The 17156-nt window shown below is 41.9% G+C and overlaps 1 protein-coding gene across 1 annotated transcript; it reads right to left on the reverse strand.

The window, feature by feature from the left end:
- Nucleotides 1–3003: 3003 nt before the first annotated feature.
- On the reverse strand, nt 3004–10809 carry LOC147010956 (ileal sodium/bile acid cotransporter-like). The gene is made up of 6 exons (XM_085858809.1): nt 10272–10809; nt 9724–9842; nt 9470–9558; nt 8503–8678; nt 8186–8343; nt 3004–3849 (listed from the first exon to the last, which is right to left on the reverse strand). Exons 1-6 carry the CDS (start codon nt 10685–10687, stop codon nt 3686–3688), a joined length of 1122 nt encoding a protein of 373 aa, XP_085714935.1. The 5' UTR covers nt 10688–10809; the 3' UTR covers nt 3004–3685.
- Nucleotides 10810–17156: the final 6347 nt, after the last annotated feature.

Genomic DNA, 17156 nt, shown 5'->3' on the forward strand with positions numbered 1-17156 from the left:
AAACTAGGCAAGCATTTTGAATTCTGTTTGCGGGAATCGAACAGGGCATTAGCAGAGATGAATTACCGCACATATGATACATCACTATGACGTCATATCAATTTTTTTTATGACGTCATTCCTATTTTTTGACATTTTTTGTTTCACAGCCCAGAGTTTTCATCGGATCTTCGTGAAACTTGCCATGTATATGCAGAAAGCCCATGCGCAGGCAGTAACCATCTCTGATTTTGTAAATTCTCCCGAGAAAAAAAGTTGACGTCATAATATCGCCGCTAATGGAAATCGCCTGTGCCATTATCTCCGAAACTAGGCAAGCTGTTTGAATTTTGTTTGTGGGAATCAAGTCGGGCAATAGCACAGATAATTTATCGCAAACCTGATACATCACAATTACGTCATATTCGTTTTTATGACGTCATCATTAAGAGGATGAGGATCTTAGCTCATTTGAGCCTGTTTTATTTATTATCGCTCTATAGTGCCTATCCCTTTGTAGCTATGTGAAAGGTAATATTAAATGATCCCTGACCCCATTCATTAGTGGGTGTGGGGAAGTGTTTTAGGTCCCCAGAAAAAAATAGAAAAAAAACCCCAAAATTTGATTTCTTCAAAATGCCAACAGGATGAGAACAGCACCAGGCAATGCTGGGTACCTCTGCTAGTCATATATATATATATATATATATATATATATATATATATATATATATATATATATATATATATATATATATATATATATATAGTTTTTACTTTGCAGGGGGTACGTATGAGGAAGATGTTAAGTTTGGTGGTCTGTGTGTTCGAGTAGCTTCGTACATTTTTCTGTAAATCAGGGACCTGTTAGAAGAAGTTGTCCTGTGCTTATGTATGCCGTGAGTGGTGGCAGAGTTGACAGAGATATTAGATGGGGAAAGCATAATGCATTTTTGTCCTCACCGTGAACCATGTAAGGCACCAGATGTGATGTTACCATAAGGTATATTTTTGGATGCGTTTCAATCTCTTGTGCAGCATTTAAAACCTCTGCATAACCCGCGATGGTTTTGGCGGTGCCGGTGACGACACTGCATTTGCATGGGATCTCCCCCATGGTGGCGACATGCAAAAAAGAGTGGAGCTGGTCCGTTGGAAAGGACAGTGTCCCGTTGGAGTCGTTGCCTTGAGCCTCGCCTTCTACACATGCTGTTCTCTTTTCCTTTTTGTCTTCAATCTTTGGTTGGACTGCATTTTCTCCAGTCTCCACATGTGGCCCTTTCGTCTGCCTGATCGTTGTACAAGCTCTTGCCATTCTGTCTCTCCACTCTCTTTTTACCCATGGGACACTTCGCCTCTTCAATGGGTACCACAGCTGCTCATTGGACCGTACTGTTCACTGGTCCATGCCGTGGCTTGGAGACCTGTTTGAGTGGAGCCATTTTGATCCAGTACCGGCATCCTTTTGCATAGGCCTTGGCTGCTCTTCCATTGTGTGTTAATGAATTACTGTATGCCCATGGCACCATTATGTCTTTTATTCTGTATTATGATTTTCATTTTGTCATACGGAGTGCACTTTGATTTATTTATTTGCCTGCATTCACGTCCGCCTATCTTTTGTCTCAGGATTCTCCATTTTCTTTGTTGGCACTATGGCCAACTTCCAAATTCCTGCCCAAACTACTGCTGGGAAAGGGATGGCAAACCACCCAGCACGATCCTTGGCCAAGAAACTGCTTAGGCATTGGCCAAGAAACTGAGGCCAGGTTGTGGACTTGTGGCCACCGAAAGGCACAAATAGCAGTTTAAATGCACACAGAGTATGATGCATCAGTCAGTAACTCCTCGCTTGATTAGAATTGGAAATCAGTCAAGGTGTTGGTACTCGATGAAATGAAAATAACTATAGTATTGAGAAAGAGACCCTCGGATCCATTTTCACATAAATCGATGCACATAAAATCAAGGGACATGCAAAGCACCCATCCCTTTACTGTATATGGGATGGTTTCTCTGTGTGCAGCTTTAACATGGGGAATGAAAATTCGTTCCTCGGCTTCCACTGGACGAAATTGGCTGCAAATTTCAGAAGTAAATCCGTTGTACGTCGAGGTAATATGTTCCAAATTTCAGCAACGTCCATTTTGGCATTCTCGAGTTTTAAACGAAAAACATCGAAATTCACATTGGTATCTTGTCGGTCTGTTTTGTCCATCCATCTGTCCGTCCGCCAAAAATGTGTTGGCACTCACATCTCAAAGGCTATTCATTGAAACGAGCTGAAACTTCGAATATACATTGGACAATACGTCCAATTAATGGCTTTCAAAGCAAATTCCACCTAAGTGCCATTGTTTTTGCTTTTTTGATAGGTTTTAGCTCGAGCTCTGTTCTTGGGTGGTATAAGTATGTAATGGTGGTGATATTAGAAGGGAAGCAATCAAGGGAAACACAAGTCACCCCTCCATTTGTATGGAACGGTTTCTCTGCAACTTTTACACAGGGACTGAAAATTCCTTCTGGGGGGGGGGGGAGGGTATTACTTGGTTCCTCCAAAGAACACGTGGGTAGTTCAGCGTGCACACGAGATTTTTCTATCGTCTGGCATTTTCCACAAGCCATGGAATGTCCCCTCTTTTCTTTTGTTTGCCACATACCATGAAAAGGGGCCTTTTCTATGCCCCTGGCATTTTCCTCAAGATGATATCAACTTCCTTTGTGTATAATGGTGTGTCAAAACCTCTTGAAGAACACTGAAGCATTATTAATTTTTTTTCAAAAAAGGCAAAATTAATTTATTACAAGTACCGTATATCACCTTTTGACAACTACAAAGGACTCCCGCCAATGATCAGTAATAGCATAATGGTATTTGACAATACACTCACAAGCTGTTCTTCCGTGTCAGAAGTTCTGCATGTGCAGACAAATTTATGTGCGAGTTCATGAGGGCGTCCTATTTTACTAGTGTAGTGCTTCACGCTACTGGATGAAGAAGAATGGCCTGGCCACAGACACCTCCTCATTGAGGATCCTGTTAACATGATTGCACACATGTCATACCATTATACATGAACTTTCAAGTGTGCTTCAAGAATACAGTGCTTGTATTACACAGCTCGAGTAAAGGATTCCTTAACACAATCAAGGATGGCAGAGGGGATAAAAAGGAAGGTAGTTTCACCAAACATTCACATTTTAACGATTTCTAATACTATTCAGGACAAGAACATGCAAGTTCATTCCGTGTGATTTACAAGGATTGGATTTGATCCTGGGACCTCATGAGCCTTAATCTGGACACTCAGACAGGAATGCCGAACAGGCCAACTTAAGAGTTTTACTTTACTCCTGATTTACTTCTAAGCCAGTGAAACCTTACAGCGCTGGAAAAAGCTCAGTGGGAGAGTTTGTTCCGATTGAACGACGGCACTTTGAAAAGGCAGCTCTGCTGTAACCCTGTTAACCAGAATAAAAGTGCATTATACAAATCAAGTGAACCTAAGAGGCACTAAAAAAAAAAAGAAGGAAATAAAACAGACCAATAGTGCCAAAAGCCCATGTTGACAAAAGTCGTTAATCAACAGAAAAAACATTCTGCTCTTGATAAACAGGTTTCACAATAAAGGCCAGCATTTAATACCTCAGCTCGTGCCAAAGTGCATGCATGAAATATACATTTATTACAGGAATACCAGTGATATCAGAGTTTAGAGCACTGCTGGCTATCAGGAAGATGGGCTGGTAGATGAACTTTGTTCTGCCATGCCATATCCGCCACCTTGGATGGTTCCTTCTTGAAGTCTTGCTCCTCCACACCAAGCTTCACAATGGATTCCTGATACTTCCTCTTGTATAACTGATACGCTGCAAAAACAGATTGAATAATAAACAAGTGCCAAGCACTTCGGGGGTCCACATGCTACGCCCCCGTTGTTCTGAAAACAACAAACACCACTGACTGCTAACCTCTTCCCAAAACCTTCCTCCCCATATTTTATTCTTCATGGGGCCTACACTATCTTTGAAAAAAAAGTTTGGTCAAAAGCAATCAAAGTAGTTAAATTAGAGTACCCTTTCCCTCTTCCAAATCACCCCCTTAAATCTCAAAAATCTATTAAAGCTAATAACTTAATTTTTTTCACCCCCATGATGCAAGAGGCCATATTTGATGTGAATAGCCTGATCTTGATATCGAGGTATCCCCTCTCCCCTTCCCCACACTACCCCTCTAAAATTACTACCCCCATATTTTACTCCGTGTGCTAAGTTTGGTTGTGATCGCTCAAACTGTTACAAAGATCCCCTCAACCTAATCCCCAAACACACCACATGAGGCCTCCATTATGTTTGCCAAGTCTGATGGCCCTACAATTTTCCGTTCTCAAGATTATACAAGATATAAGGTAACGGACAAACAGATAATCAGAAATATGGAGTGTGACTACAACAGTCAAAGCTTTGCGTGATGCGAGACTGATTAGCAAACCAATAAATTTCTTGCAGCTTGTAAAAAACTTTTTTTTAAAAGAACAAATAAATAACAAAACTATAAACCTGGTGCAACTCTGATGACAAAGGTGTGTTGTCATGAAGGCAAAAGTTAAATTTTTGCCTCCACCAACAAAGGTGGATGGAGATTACATTTTCACCCTCATTTGTCTGTATGTCTGTCTGTGAGAGCAGGATATCTCAAAAAGTAATCAACGGATTAGGATTAAATTTGGTGAACAGGTTTGGTATTTGAAAATGATGAATTTATTAGATTTTGGTGAAGATACGATTGCAGATACGGATACGAGATTTTTTTTTAAAGTGTTTCTTCACCATTGAGCAATAGGGCAAAACGAATATATATATATATATATATATATATATATATATATATATATATATATATATATATATATATATATATATATATATATATATATATATATAGCACAATATCTCAAAAAGTTGTGGATGGGTTATGACAAAACTTGGTGGATAATGTTGGTATACTTTTGTTACATTTTAACCATAAAGGTCTCCACCTTCCCACCATGCAGGCATCCAGACATAACCATATTCTTTTTTGCATTATTGTGTCTTCTGTGTGTGTGCTGTTTCTAATAAATAAACAAATAAATAAATATATAATTATATATACATATATGTATGTATCTAAAGAAGCTCTTTCTAAGCACTCACTGACTAATTCAGTCACTTACTGATATAAATGTTTCGTACTTTCTAGGTCGTTCCAAAGTTTAAATTTGTTTCGAAACGGCAAAGGGCTTACCTTGGGTAGCCTTTCATGGTTGCTTTATGCATCTTTCCTCAATTAGAAGAGCATGGGAGGAGTCGATTTATTTATATAATCCTAACCACCTGGGGCAATTGATTCGGTGAGAGTTAATTGGTTATTCCCTCCATTCACAGGTGAGAGATGTGATTGGGTCTTTGTTTTTCATATATATATATATATACTGTGAAAACCCTCAAATCCGAATTCCTTGAGAATGAAAAGCATTCGGATTACAGAATTTTTGGGATTTTAGAATAGGAAAGATTATTTATTTATTTGTATATGAAGTCAAGGCTTGTGGAAGAGCCTATAACACTGAATGGATTAGGATGCAACAGAAGAAAAGGAACAGTAGAGAGAAGGGGAAACACCAACAGCAGGATTGAAGGACACAATCGAGGGAGAGTTGGACAAATAAAGGATGTGGGGAGGAACGAGGAGAAGGAGAACACAGAGGCTTTTTGAAGAGGTTGAACGACCACTTAAAGTTGGTTTACAATGCTTTCTTTCCCTATTAAACATTTCCTGAAGAGTAATTTTATTTATTTTATGAAGTTCGGTTTCTCCTTCGTTTGTTACTCTTGGGTAAGGTAAATATTAATTATTTCTTGTGAGTGACAACATTCATCCCCTCCAAGATACTGTTCTCCAAGCTTTATTCCATGATCAAGAGTCATCTTCTGCATTTTTTATTCACTGTCACTGTCACTTTCACTGTCATCATTATTTTCTTCATTGGGGTTAATAACCATGTCAACAATCTCTTCATCCATCATTTGGCAGACCACACGTGCTCCAATGTCGCAGTTCATCCACTCCACAATGTCATCTTCATGCAAGTCCTTGGTCACTTCAGTGTTCATACCCTTTGCATAATGTATCAATTCTGCTGCGCCAACCTTCTCACTTGAAAGTTTAAAACCTTCAAGGTCTTCAGGTTGCTCACTGCCATCAAAATATGGTAAGTGGCCATAAGTTATGCTGTGCATTTTTGAATGTTTTTTGTGTTACTGAGTCCCATGGATATGCAACGGCCCAAATACAGATCTTTATGGTGAATTCCTTCTTGAATGTGGCTATTACCCCAGCAGGTGAATCGATATTAAGCAGACAACGCATTAATTTTCCTTATTTTTTTCGAATAAAATTTTTAAATACTTTTTTTAAGTTCGAATTTTGTTTGGATTTTGGGATATTTCAGATTTGAGAGTTTTCACCTGTCTATACACCTGAGCTATAAAATGTTTTTAGATCCTCGTGGAGGATCTCTAAGTCTTACTCACGTTGTTGTTCTTGTGGACTTTTTTGTTTCACAGCCTACGGTTTTCATCGAAACTTCCTGAAACTTGGCATATATATGTAGAAATACCCTGCGCAGACAGTAACCATCGCCGATTTTGAAAATTCCTCCGAGAAAAAAAAGTTATGACGTCAAAATATCTCCGCTAATGGAAATCGCCTAAAAAATTATCTCCGAAACTAGGCAAGCTTTTTGAATTCTGTTTGCGGGAATCGAACAGGGCATTAGCAGAGATGAATTACCACACATATGATACATCACTATGAAGTCATATCAATTTTTATGACGTCATTCCTATTTTTTGACATTTTTTTGTTTCACAACCCAGAATTTTCATCGGATCTTCGTGAAACTTGCCATGTATATGCAGAAAGCCCACGCGCAGGCAGCAACCATCTCCGATTTTGGAAATTCTTCCGAGAAAAAAAGTTGATGTCATAATATCGCTGCTAATGGAAATCGCCTATACCATTATCTCCGAAACTAGGCAAGCTGTTTGAATTTTGTTTGCGGGAATCAAGCCGGGCATTAGCAGAGATAATTTATCACAAAACTGATACATCACAATGACGTTATATTCGTTTTTATGACGTCATCATTAAGAGGACGAGGATCTTAGCTCATTTGAGCTTGTTTTTTTTTACAATGGCCCCATTATTCCCACCTTCTTGTGAGGTTAGCCAGGGCACGCCTTTGGCCCAAGTCTTTCACAAATTGTACGGCCAGGCCTGATCTTAGAGTGGATATGATCTGAAGGTGATTTGGGGAGGAATTTCGAAATTATTTAGGGTGCAGGCAGTAAGGTGCATACTCTTCGTGAAGTTCACCATAGAATCTTTAACATCTATAGACTCATCGTAGCACATGGGACACCAATTTTAATGTCCATTATAATGATGCCTTGACCTGCCTGTGAAACAACAGGGTGACAATTTGTAGCTGGGCTGAGATTTGAACCCAGGCTAAACAGCTCAGCAGCATGGAGCTTCTGCTTTGTCACGAGAAAAATGAAAGAAGTTATTAAATTTAGCTCTATCTGCTTTGTTTTACTGATGCACCTGCAAGGTGATGTGCAACACTGAATGAGGACATTGCATCTTCAATTTATGCCACCTCACTTGAGGGATGCTTTACCCTGAGACATGTGTTTCTGGATATTAGCCATCATCATCACAGAGCAGATGATCCCCCTTCTAACTCTTTTTCCAACCTCCACTCCCTCCACCCTTCCCCCTTCCTCCCTTGAGTGCTGGCATGCTCTCCTTTAAATCCTCAATAAAGAATGGCTTGCTCCATGATGTAAAATTAATAAAAAAATTACATGATGCAAAGCCATATGATGAAGCAATAATATGCAATGTGACATAATTGATCAGATACTTCCCAAATGAAAATTTTCCTCATGCGAAAGTGCAAGCAGCGGAGTTCAGACAATGGATTTGACTGTTTTGATATTTAGAATCGTTCAGCTCTTTGTGAGTCAGAGATCCGACGTGAATTGAACCTCAACTTATGGCCAACCTGAGACGTTCAGTTTTAACAATCAAGTACCATCGAAAAGGATGCCTGTTTTCAGAGATATATTATGAACTGTGCCGGATTGCTTTCCCTACCTCCGGCCATTAAAAAGGCAGAACCGAGCTGGAAGATGCTGTAAAACAGCGGAAAGGTGAACATGAGGTCCAGTTGCTTGCTTGTGAATGACAGCTGCAAAATGGTTGTGCAAAGCTGGGAGTTTTGTGATCCTGTCTCCAAAGCAATTGTCCGGCACCTGAAACGACAGGAGGCACGAGCTCCGGCAACAAAGTTCTATGACTGATGCTGCAGTCACGACTGTCAATCCACACGTTTACCAAATATCCTTGCAACTCGTTCCTCATCTTTTACACTCTATCAATTCAGTCCTTTTACCCCACTCAAGTAATCGTACCTGAACCACGGTTGCTTGACGAGGCGTGCGAGGACGAATCCCAAAATGTATCCGATGCATGGGAATAAGAACCCGATGAGCCACATTTCAGGGTCTGAGGCCCATGATCCCTGATGCAGCACTCCACCCACCACTGCAATCGCGATGATAAGGACGGCCCCGCATATCGAACCAATCTGAATGAGACCAGACAGGTGATCGATCGGTCAGTTGAAATAGTAGTCAGAGAGTGCATAGTTGTTGTTACTTTCAAGAATAACATCTTTGTAACTACACTTAGTGGTGCAAGGGGTGGAGTGTCCACTGTGAGTCTAGGAAGTCGGCAGTTCAAATTCTGGCCTAGTCATAAAAAGACATTAAAAATGGTAGGTGCTTCTTCCTTACTTGACATTCAGCATTTGGAGAATAGAACACAGACAAACAACCATAGGTTGCCAATAGTAGCGTGGCCTTGATGGGCCGAATCTTCCTCCTGCCTTGAAGTTCCTTGTACGGGAACTTGTATTAGTGTATCAACATTTACGATACCTCGAAAACTGTCAACATTTACTTAATGGACATTTTATCAACTTTCTCAGCAAAAGTGGAGAAAATATAGTGTGATACATAATAATATTCTCCCACTGAGAGGAAATAGGACAGCTCTTTTATAGTGAATGGAAAGGGTGATGCGCTTACTTAGTAAATCACCTGCTGTTGTACCACGTCAGAAATAGATAACTAAGGAGGCAAAGCAACAAAGTCAAAATTTGATGCCGTACGTCTCTCTGGTCTGTTGGCAAATGCCAAGTAGATGCCTGGGATGTACCACTGCCACATCTAGTCATCACTATGGTAATAGGTCACTGCCACATCTAGTCATTACTATGGTAATAGGTCACTGCCGCATCTAGTCATTACTATGGTAATAGGTCACTGCCGCATCTTCTACCCAATGAGACGTGGATTTAGGGAAAGACAGACTCACACGGAGCACAATTCGTGCAATTTTAGGCCATTGGTGCTTGATGAACATTCCAACCATGACTGGGATGAGGAGAGATACCAGTGTTATGCCTGGAGGTGAAGACAAGATATTTTGTCAATGTAATGTTATTACATCATGATCTTCATCCTCGACAATAATCGAAATTGGTCAATGTTATTAGACTCCATTAATCGGTGGTGGGTTAACAAACACATCGATCGCATGAATCACAGCTACAGGTTAAACGCTCTTACCGATACTCTGGAAGGGGATGTTGACACCGCTCTCACTGGTCCAGGACGACGTGTAGAGGTAAAGGCACAGTGGCATCATGCCCATCGCTAGTATCGTGGAACAGGTGGTCATCCCAATGCTGTGGCCAAGGAAGGGTGGGACAAAGGAGTCATCATGTGTTAACTCAGCAATACAAGTAGCTTTACTTATTGTGCAAGCCATTTCTGCCATCATAAGCCATGACAATGAGGCCGCGACGTAATCAGGCTTGCTCTTACACCATCCCTGTTGCCTCAATTGTCACATTTATTAAAACACGAAATTATGGGCAGAGCTCAAATTACGGAGGGGTAGAAGTTGGGAGTATTGTTTACCAACATTATAAATACAAAATAACTCAAATAATTATAAAGATAACTACCGAGAAAATTAAATTCGTTTTTTTTTTTTGCTCTTACGCTCAAATACGCACACCGTCATCGATGAAGGCCGCTACTGCAATCAGCTTTGGACTGCATGGTACTCATAATGGTGCAAAGCAGAGATCCATCGTGGAAACCAAACTTGCCTGAGATCCATGTCTCCATCGACCCAATAGCTGAGGACATTGGAAACGGAGCCTCCTGGACAGCAGCCCATGATCACTACGGCTATGGCTTGAAGCGGCTTGATGTCAAAGGCAGCGGACAGCAAGTAGCCTGTGAGGGGCATGATCCCAAATTGACAAACAAAACCAACGAATACTCCCCACGGTTTCTTGATGTGTTTCCACATTTTTATAGGCTCAACATTGCAGCCCAGAGACAGCATGACAAACGCCATCATGACTGTAAGGGTGGTACTGACGATTTTCCCCAGAGCGGCGTTGGGGTTTTTGTACATGGCTACGCATGAAGTCCCATTGCAGAACGTGGCATTTGCGAAGCATGACCCAAGTTTGCTGGGATGAATTAGGGATTCAATAAGAACAATAGGCATCGCCATTTTTCTTTGCACCAGATTTCAAAAACGTCTCACACAGCCACACACACACACACACCTCTCTTTTATATCTCACCTGCCTTGAGGGATATACCTCCAGAAGTGCCAAAGTCATGTTTACGGCTCACCCCCCATGGCAATGAATAAACCACAAGCCCCTGTTTTATTACCGTCATGACGTGAAGGTTCACTCAAAAGGTGATGGAAACTAAGTTTGCATGTGATGTTGTAACTTTTTGATTCAATACCACTTCGACTGTGGGGATGACAAGAATGATACCGACTGTTTTATCACATGTGGCTGGCTGTGCATTCCAGGTGCAATTAATGCGTTGACTTCAAATAACCATGACTTGAAGCCAAAAGCTACTGCTGGGAAGGAAAAGGCAAACCACACAGTGTAATCCTTGCAATGAGACTGCTGCAGCTGCATTTCAGAGAGAGAGAGAGAGAGAGAGATATAGGGGTGGGAGGCAGAGGGATAGTGCTGGGAGGTAGAGGGCTGGGAGAGAGGGATCAAGGTGTGAGGGAGAGGGCTGGGAGAGAGAGGGAGAGGAGTGGGAGGGATTGGAGTGGGAGAGAGGGAGAGAGACTACTTTTATGTATGTTTTTTTTTTTTTATAAAACACTTAAAAAGATAAAACAATAAGGAAAATCATCAAAGGGTATATGTCCATTTCATAAGTTACATATTCAATCTGCGATCACACAGATATTTATAACAGGTCAAAGTACATATCAACTGCTCATATATTTTTCAAAAGTCGAGGCCTATCCGCGGATTTATAAAAACAAAATTCCATTTTAATGCAGGTAAATACAAGTCCCTTAAACAAATCCAACAGATTATAATCTGCACACCTCAATTGATTTTCAAGTTTCCTTTTCCTTGTGCAACACATACTACATTTCTTTGCCAAGGCATGCCAAAGTTGGTGAAAAATACTTCTTTTTGGTGTGTATTAGACAAAAAAAAAATATATAAAAACTTTAAAAGTGAACTTCACAAAAAGCTGAGTGCACATTTTCTGAATCAAACTAAATGAAGGAATTAACCATGCGCATTCAACATCAGCGTGTGACAAAGTCTCAAGAATTCCACAGAAAGGACATTAGTTAGATATCGAGGAAGAAAAAAAAATGTAAAAGCTTATTTGTGGATAATTTCTCCATGACAAAGACTCCATATTGCCTCCAAAGCCAGCCGCCGACTGCGCATCCTCAGTCATACAAAGTCTTTCCTTGGAACACCTGAACTCCTATCCACCTTCAAAGCCTTCATCCACAGCTTGATGGAGTACTGCTTTCCCCTCTGGGCTGGCTCACCTGCCTCACATCTTTCTCAGATTGATGCCATGGAAACCAAGGCACTGTTTCCCCACAGCAGGCAACCAGAATGCAAAGTGGGGTCTTACTTTCTTGTGGAGCTCATAGGGTACAGTGAACCATATGCCACTGATAACACATTGTTTTACCATAGATAGGGTCAGGTCAACATTCAAACACGATTCAATTTCTTTGGAAGTGATTGGACCATTTTATTTATCCGTATGCAGCCTGTGGCTGCTTGGCTGCATCATTTTCTGGGGCACAGCTGTGCCGCTGATGCAATGCCCCTGTTACCAGTAAGCCGGTACTCATTTCGCCAACCTCAGAAGGAATGACAGGCTGAGTCAACCCACCTGGTGTTAATTCAAAAAAATATTTCATGGTACAGGCACATAACCTGGGCTAACAGGCAATGGTAACACACTCAAGGCATCAGCACAGAAATTCTCACTGCCAGGATAATACCCTATTGAATAGTCATAGCCTGCTAACTTCTAAGCCCAACGCTGAATGCACGCAGAAGCCTGTGGGTCAATTCCCTTCCTTTACACTCATTGAACAGGGACTGTAATCGTTTGTGTTACTACGATCCGCGTGGAGGATCTCGAAGTCTTACTCACGTTGTTGTTCTTCTGCTTCTTCTTGTGGACTTTTTTGTGTCACAGCCTACAGTTTTCATCGAAACTTCCTGAAACTTGGCGTATATATGTAAAAATACCCTGCGCAGACAGTAACCATCTCCGATTTTGAAAATTCCTCCCAGAAAAAAGTTATGACGTCAAAACATCTCCGCTAATGGAAATCGCCGAAAAAATTATCTCCGAAACTAGGCAAGCTTTTTGAATTCTGTTTGTGGAAATCGAACAGGGCATTAGCAGAGATGAATTACCGCACATATGATACATCACTATGACGTCATATCAATTTTTATGACGTCATTCCTATTTTTTGACATTTTGTTTCACAACCCAGAATTTTCATCGGATCTTCGTGAAACTTGCTATGTATATGCAGAAAGCCCACGAGCAGGCAGTAACCATCTCCGATTTTGGAAATTCTTCCTAGAAAAAAAGTTGACGTCATAATATCACCGCTAATGGAAATCGTCTATACCATTATCTCCGAAACTAGGCAAGCCGTTTGAATTTTGTTTGCGGGAATCAAGCCTGGCATTAGCACAAATAATTTATCGCAAACCTCATACATCACAATGACGTCATATTCGTTTTTATGACGTCATCATTAAGAGGACGAGGATCTTAGCTCATTTGAGCTTGTTATCTCCGGTTTGTTATCCAAGTTGTCTTTCTTGGTTTCCAGCCTAAAAATATATCAGTAAATTAAAATTGCTTTTCTTTTTATTTTGCCGAATAGACCCAAACACGGTGGGTTGTAGGTTTTCTTCTTCTTCATTTTTGTTCCGGGATTGGCTTGAGCATGTGTTAAACACAAATTTTTATCTCCCGAACATTCAATGGGACCCATAGGGGACGTGCTTTGCAAAGCAATTCTCGCTCTTGTTTCATTTGATCTGCATGAGATCAAATATCCTCTACCGGTCTCAGTTTGCAAAATTAAAAAACTCCCATTTTGCAATGCATGTTTGTGTACCAGCAATCATCCTTTTCTTCTAACTTCAGTGCCAATCCACCTCACCGCCTTAAGTCGATCTCCTCATATCCCCTCACGTGTTATACCCTCTCCTTACCCCTCCCAACTTGCCCCTCATCCTACCTCTGCTTGTGGCACCTCTTCACTGTCTTCTGCTTCAGTATCAGTTCCTCCTCTGTTGTCCCAAAGTGTGTGGTGTTCTAACATCTGTGGGCTCCATTCTAACCCAACAGATATCTCACTCTCTCAATCAGTACACTCCTTACCACAAACATGCTCCTTCCTCCCTCTCACCACACCTCCTCCTCTTCCCAACCCCTCAAATTCTGTACCACCACCTGCCCACTCCCTTCTTCACCAAATCATAACCAAGTTTCATCCTTCCCCTCATCACTCGCCCTCCTACACCTTGGCCGTGCCTGCTCTCATCGTCTCCCCTCCCTCTCAAAGCAACCTTCACACTCTTCCCTCTCACCTTTCTTAAAAACTCCCCCCTCACTCTTCTCCCTCCAACCTCCCCTCACTCCCCCTTCTTAAAGTTGCCCCCATCACATCCACAAAGCTGCCTCCTTCTCCAACCCTCTCTCTTCCATTTCATCACTCCATCTCCTCCAATATTGAACCGCCCTCTGCCCCCTCTCCTATTACACCCCACTGTACCTAAACCCATCATCACTGAGCCTTTTCTCCTCATCCGACCCTCTCCCCAAGCTCTTCTGCAATCCCCCACAATATTTCAACAACTTTCTGACCCTCCACCCCCCCTCCAGATCTTTCCATTCAGGATGCGACTGACAAACCAGAAATAATTTGCTTAACAGCAACTTTCCTCCTTCAAGATGTCTCTGACTCCCTCGTATCTCTCCCTGATTACTCCCTCCTCCGGTATGACAGACCTGAGCCTCGTCCTGGTGGTGGAGTTGCTCTCTTCATCAAAGACTCTATTCCTCACTCCCCACACCTTCATAAATACCTCTGGCTATGGCTTCTCCTCCACTTCCACCTCATGTTTATACGTGTGTTGTACCGTCCACCAAACAGTGATGACTCCATTTACATCTCGCTCTCCGAAAACATGGACCAACTTCTATCCTCTCATCCCAACTCTCTGTTCCTTATAAGTGGTGACTTCAATTGTCATCATGCCAGTTGGCTGGGTGTGGGTACCTCTCTCACCTGCCATGGCTCTTCAGCAAAAGACTTCTGTGAGTCATTGGGACTGACTCAATCTGTCAACTTCCCGACCCGGATCTCAACCAATGGTACTCCATCTCTTCTGGATCTGATTTTGACAAATTTCCCTGGAAATATCTGCTGTTCTTCTTTTGCTCCAATCGGTTCATCTGACTACGTGCTGGTCAAAGTAGACATCTCTCTGGCTGTTATTAGAGAACCACCTCAGCACAGTCGAGTCTGGCATTTCACTTAAGCCGACTGGCAGGGTCTCGAAGTAGCCATCAAACTTCTAGACTGATCTCCCATTTCTACTTTATCTGACATCAACTCGTCCTGGGAATTCTTTCAAAGAAACTTGCTCTCCCTCATGCACAGATTTATCTCATCTCGTCTTCAGTTGTCCTACCCTTCCTCTCACCAATGGGACACTGAATCTTGTGTGTGATGAGACAGTCGTCCTGTAACAACTTGCCTTCACTTTTTGGAAGGCTAATCCAACTGAAGGCAATCTCAGTTCCTTCCAGAAAGCTCGTAACTCGTGTGTGCCTAACCTCAGGAGAGCCAGAAAACAACATCTTTCTAATCTCGTCTGAACCCTCAAACCTCTCTCCCTCCTCCAAATCCTGGTAGCATCTAGTTAAGCCTGTTTCTGGTGTATGCTCCCCCTCCATCCCTCCCTTACCTCAAATGGCCACACAGCTGACACTGCACATGAAAAGGCTGAATGCCTAAACTCTGTGGTTGCTTCAAAATCTTGTGTCCCAAACCCATTGCTTTCTGTTTCCACCTTAACCCAGTCACACCCAGCTGTTCCTGGACTCTGTGTCCTTTTCTCCTGACAAGGTGGAGAGCTTGCTGTCAAACGTCGACTCAGATTCTGCAACCGGTCCAGACGGCATCAGCCCACGTGTCCTAAAAACCTGCTCCTCTGCTCTTGCTCACCCTCTCTCCGTTCTATTCACCCTCTCATTTGCTCAAGGTCATCTGCCATCTGCTTGGAAATCTGCTAACATCACTGCCCTGCATAAAAAAAGGTGCAAAAACAGATCCCTGCAACTACAGACCAATCAGCCTTCTCCCAATCATCAGGAAGGTTATGGAATCCATCATTGCTTCAGACATTAAATCCTTCCTATTCTCCAATGCTTTGATTGCTGATCATCAATTTGGATTAAGACCAGGTCACTCTACCCTGGATATTCTGCTTCAGCCCTCCCAACAATTGATGGAGGTCCTCAATTGCAGACATGAAATCAGAGCCATATCGTGTGCTTTCGATATGGTGTGGCACGCTGCTCTGCTCACCAAACTCTCTTCCTATGGTATCCAAGGACGTCTCCACTCATGGCACACAGACTTCCTCTCCTGTCGCAGCCAACATGGCCCTAAAAGGAGTTCTCTCATTCCTTATTCCTATCCAGGCTGGAGTTCCTCAGGCCAGCGTTCTGGGCCCTGTTCATTTTCTGGTTTTCATCAATGATCTCTCTGACTCTCTGGAAAATCCTCTTTATCTCTTTGCTGATGACTCCACCCTCTGCCGGACCATCTGTCATCCCTCACATCGGCATGCAGCAGCCTCTTCGCTCTCTGAAGAGGTGAGCCTCGACATTGTATAGAAAAAAAGAAGAGTATTTCAACATATTTTATGAACACTTATTTGGAGCATCCCGATTGCTTCCTATTTGTACACCCGAAGGAGTGGCGAAGAACCTGTTAAAGGCCTCTGCATATTTTCCGATCATGTTGTTGATTGTTTTTTGGAAATCATTCTTCAAATCATTGAGAGAATCCTACAATCAGTCTGGCTCGCAAGAACAAACAATTCTTGCAAAACTGCAAATGGTACTCATAAATGTGGTGCTTTATGCGCTTGTGCGTCGTGAACATATCATGTTGTGATATCTTATCCACTTTGTGCGTGACAGGATATAGCAGAGGTATTGTACTCGACTTTGAGCTCTCTGCTCTGGATTTGAATCCTGTCCTGACTATAAAACTGTCGGATTAGTGTTTTGCAGGCACGATTCAACGTGCCATCCCTCGAGCTGACGTTAGGCCGGCGACACGTCTGCTTGCACTTTGTTAGTGGATGTTACAAAAATTCCAAGGTATCCTTCGACGAAGAGTAGATGAGTTATTGCCAGTACCTTTAACAAATTCCAAATTCCTACCCTGGCTGATTTTGGGTTGACAATGGCAAAACAGCTTTGGATATAATATTTGCCAGGAGACTGCTTGGGCAGCACCGTCACACTGTTAACAGAGTATGGACATGATATATATATATATATATATATATATATATATAAATATGTTTTGTTTATTTTTCTGGCCTTCAAAACCATTCCAATAGTCT

This window comes from Eptatretus burgeri, chromosome 16 (assembly GCF_056783735.1).
Source record: "Eptatretus burgeri isolate ZD-2024b chromosome 16, Ebu_testis_v1, whole genome shotgun sequence".
Taxonomy (NCBI): Eukaryota; Metazoa; Chordata; class Myxini; order Myxiniformes; family Myxinidae; genus Eptatretus; species Eptatretus burgeri.

Excerpts from the sequence above, each read along its gene's own strand:
- LOC147010956 (XM_085858809.1), bottom strand. The coding sequence starts at position 10,687 with ATGGCGATGCCTATTGTTCTTATTGAATCCCTAATTCATCCCAGCAAA. Across the intron at positions 9,843-10,271 it reads GATGGAGACATGGATCTCAG|CATTGGGATGACCACCTGTT; the intron begins GCAAGTTTGGTT and ends CCTTGGCCACAG. Across the intron at positions 8,679-9,469 it reads TTGCACGAATTGTGCTCCGT|ATTGGTTCGATATGCGGGGC; the intron begins GTGAGTCTGTCT and ends GGTCTCATTCAG.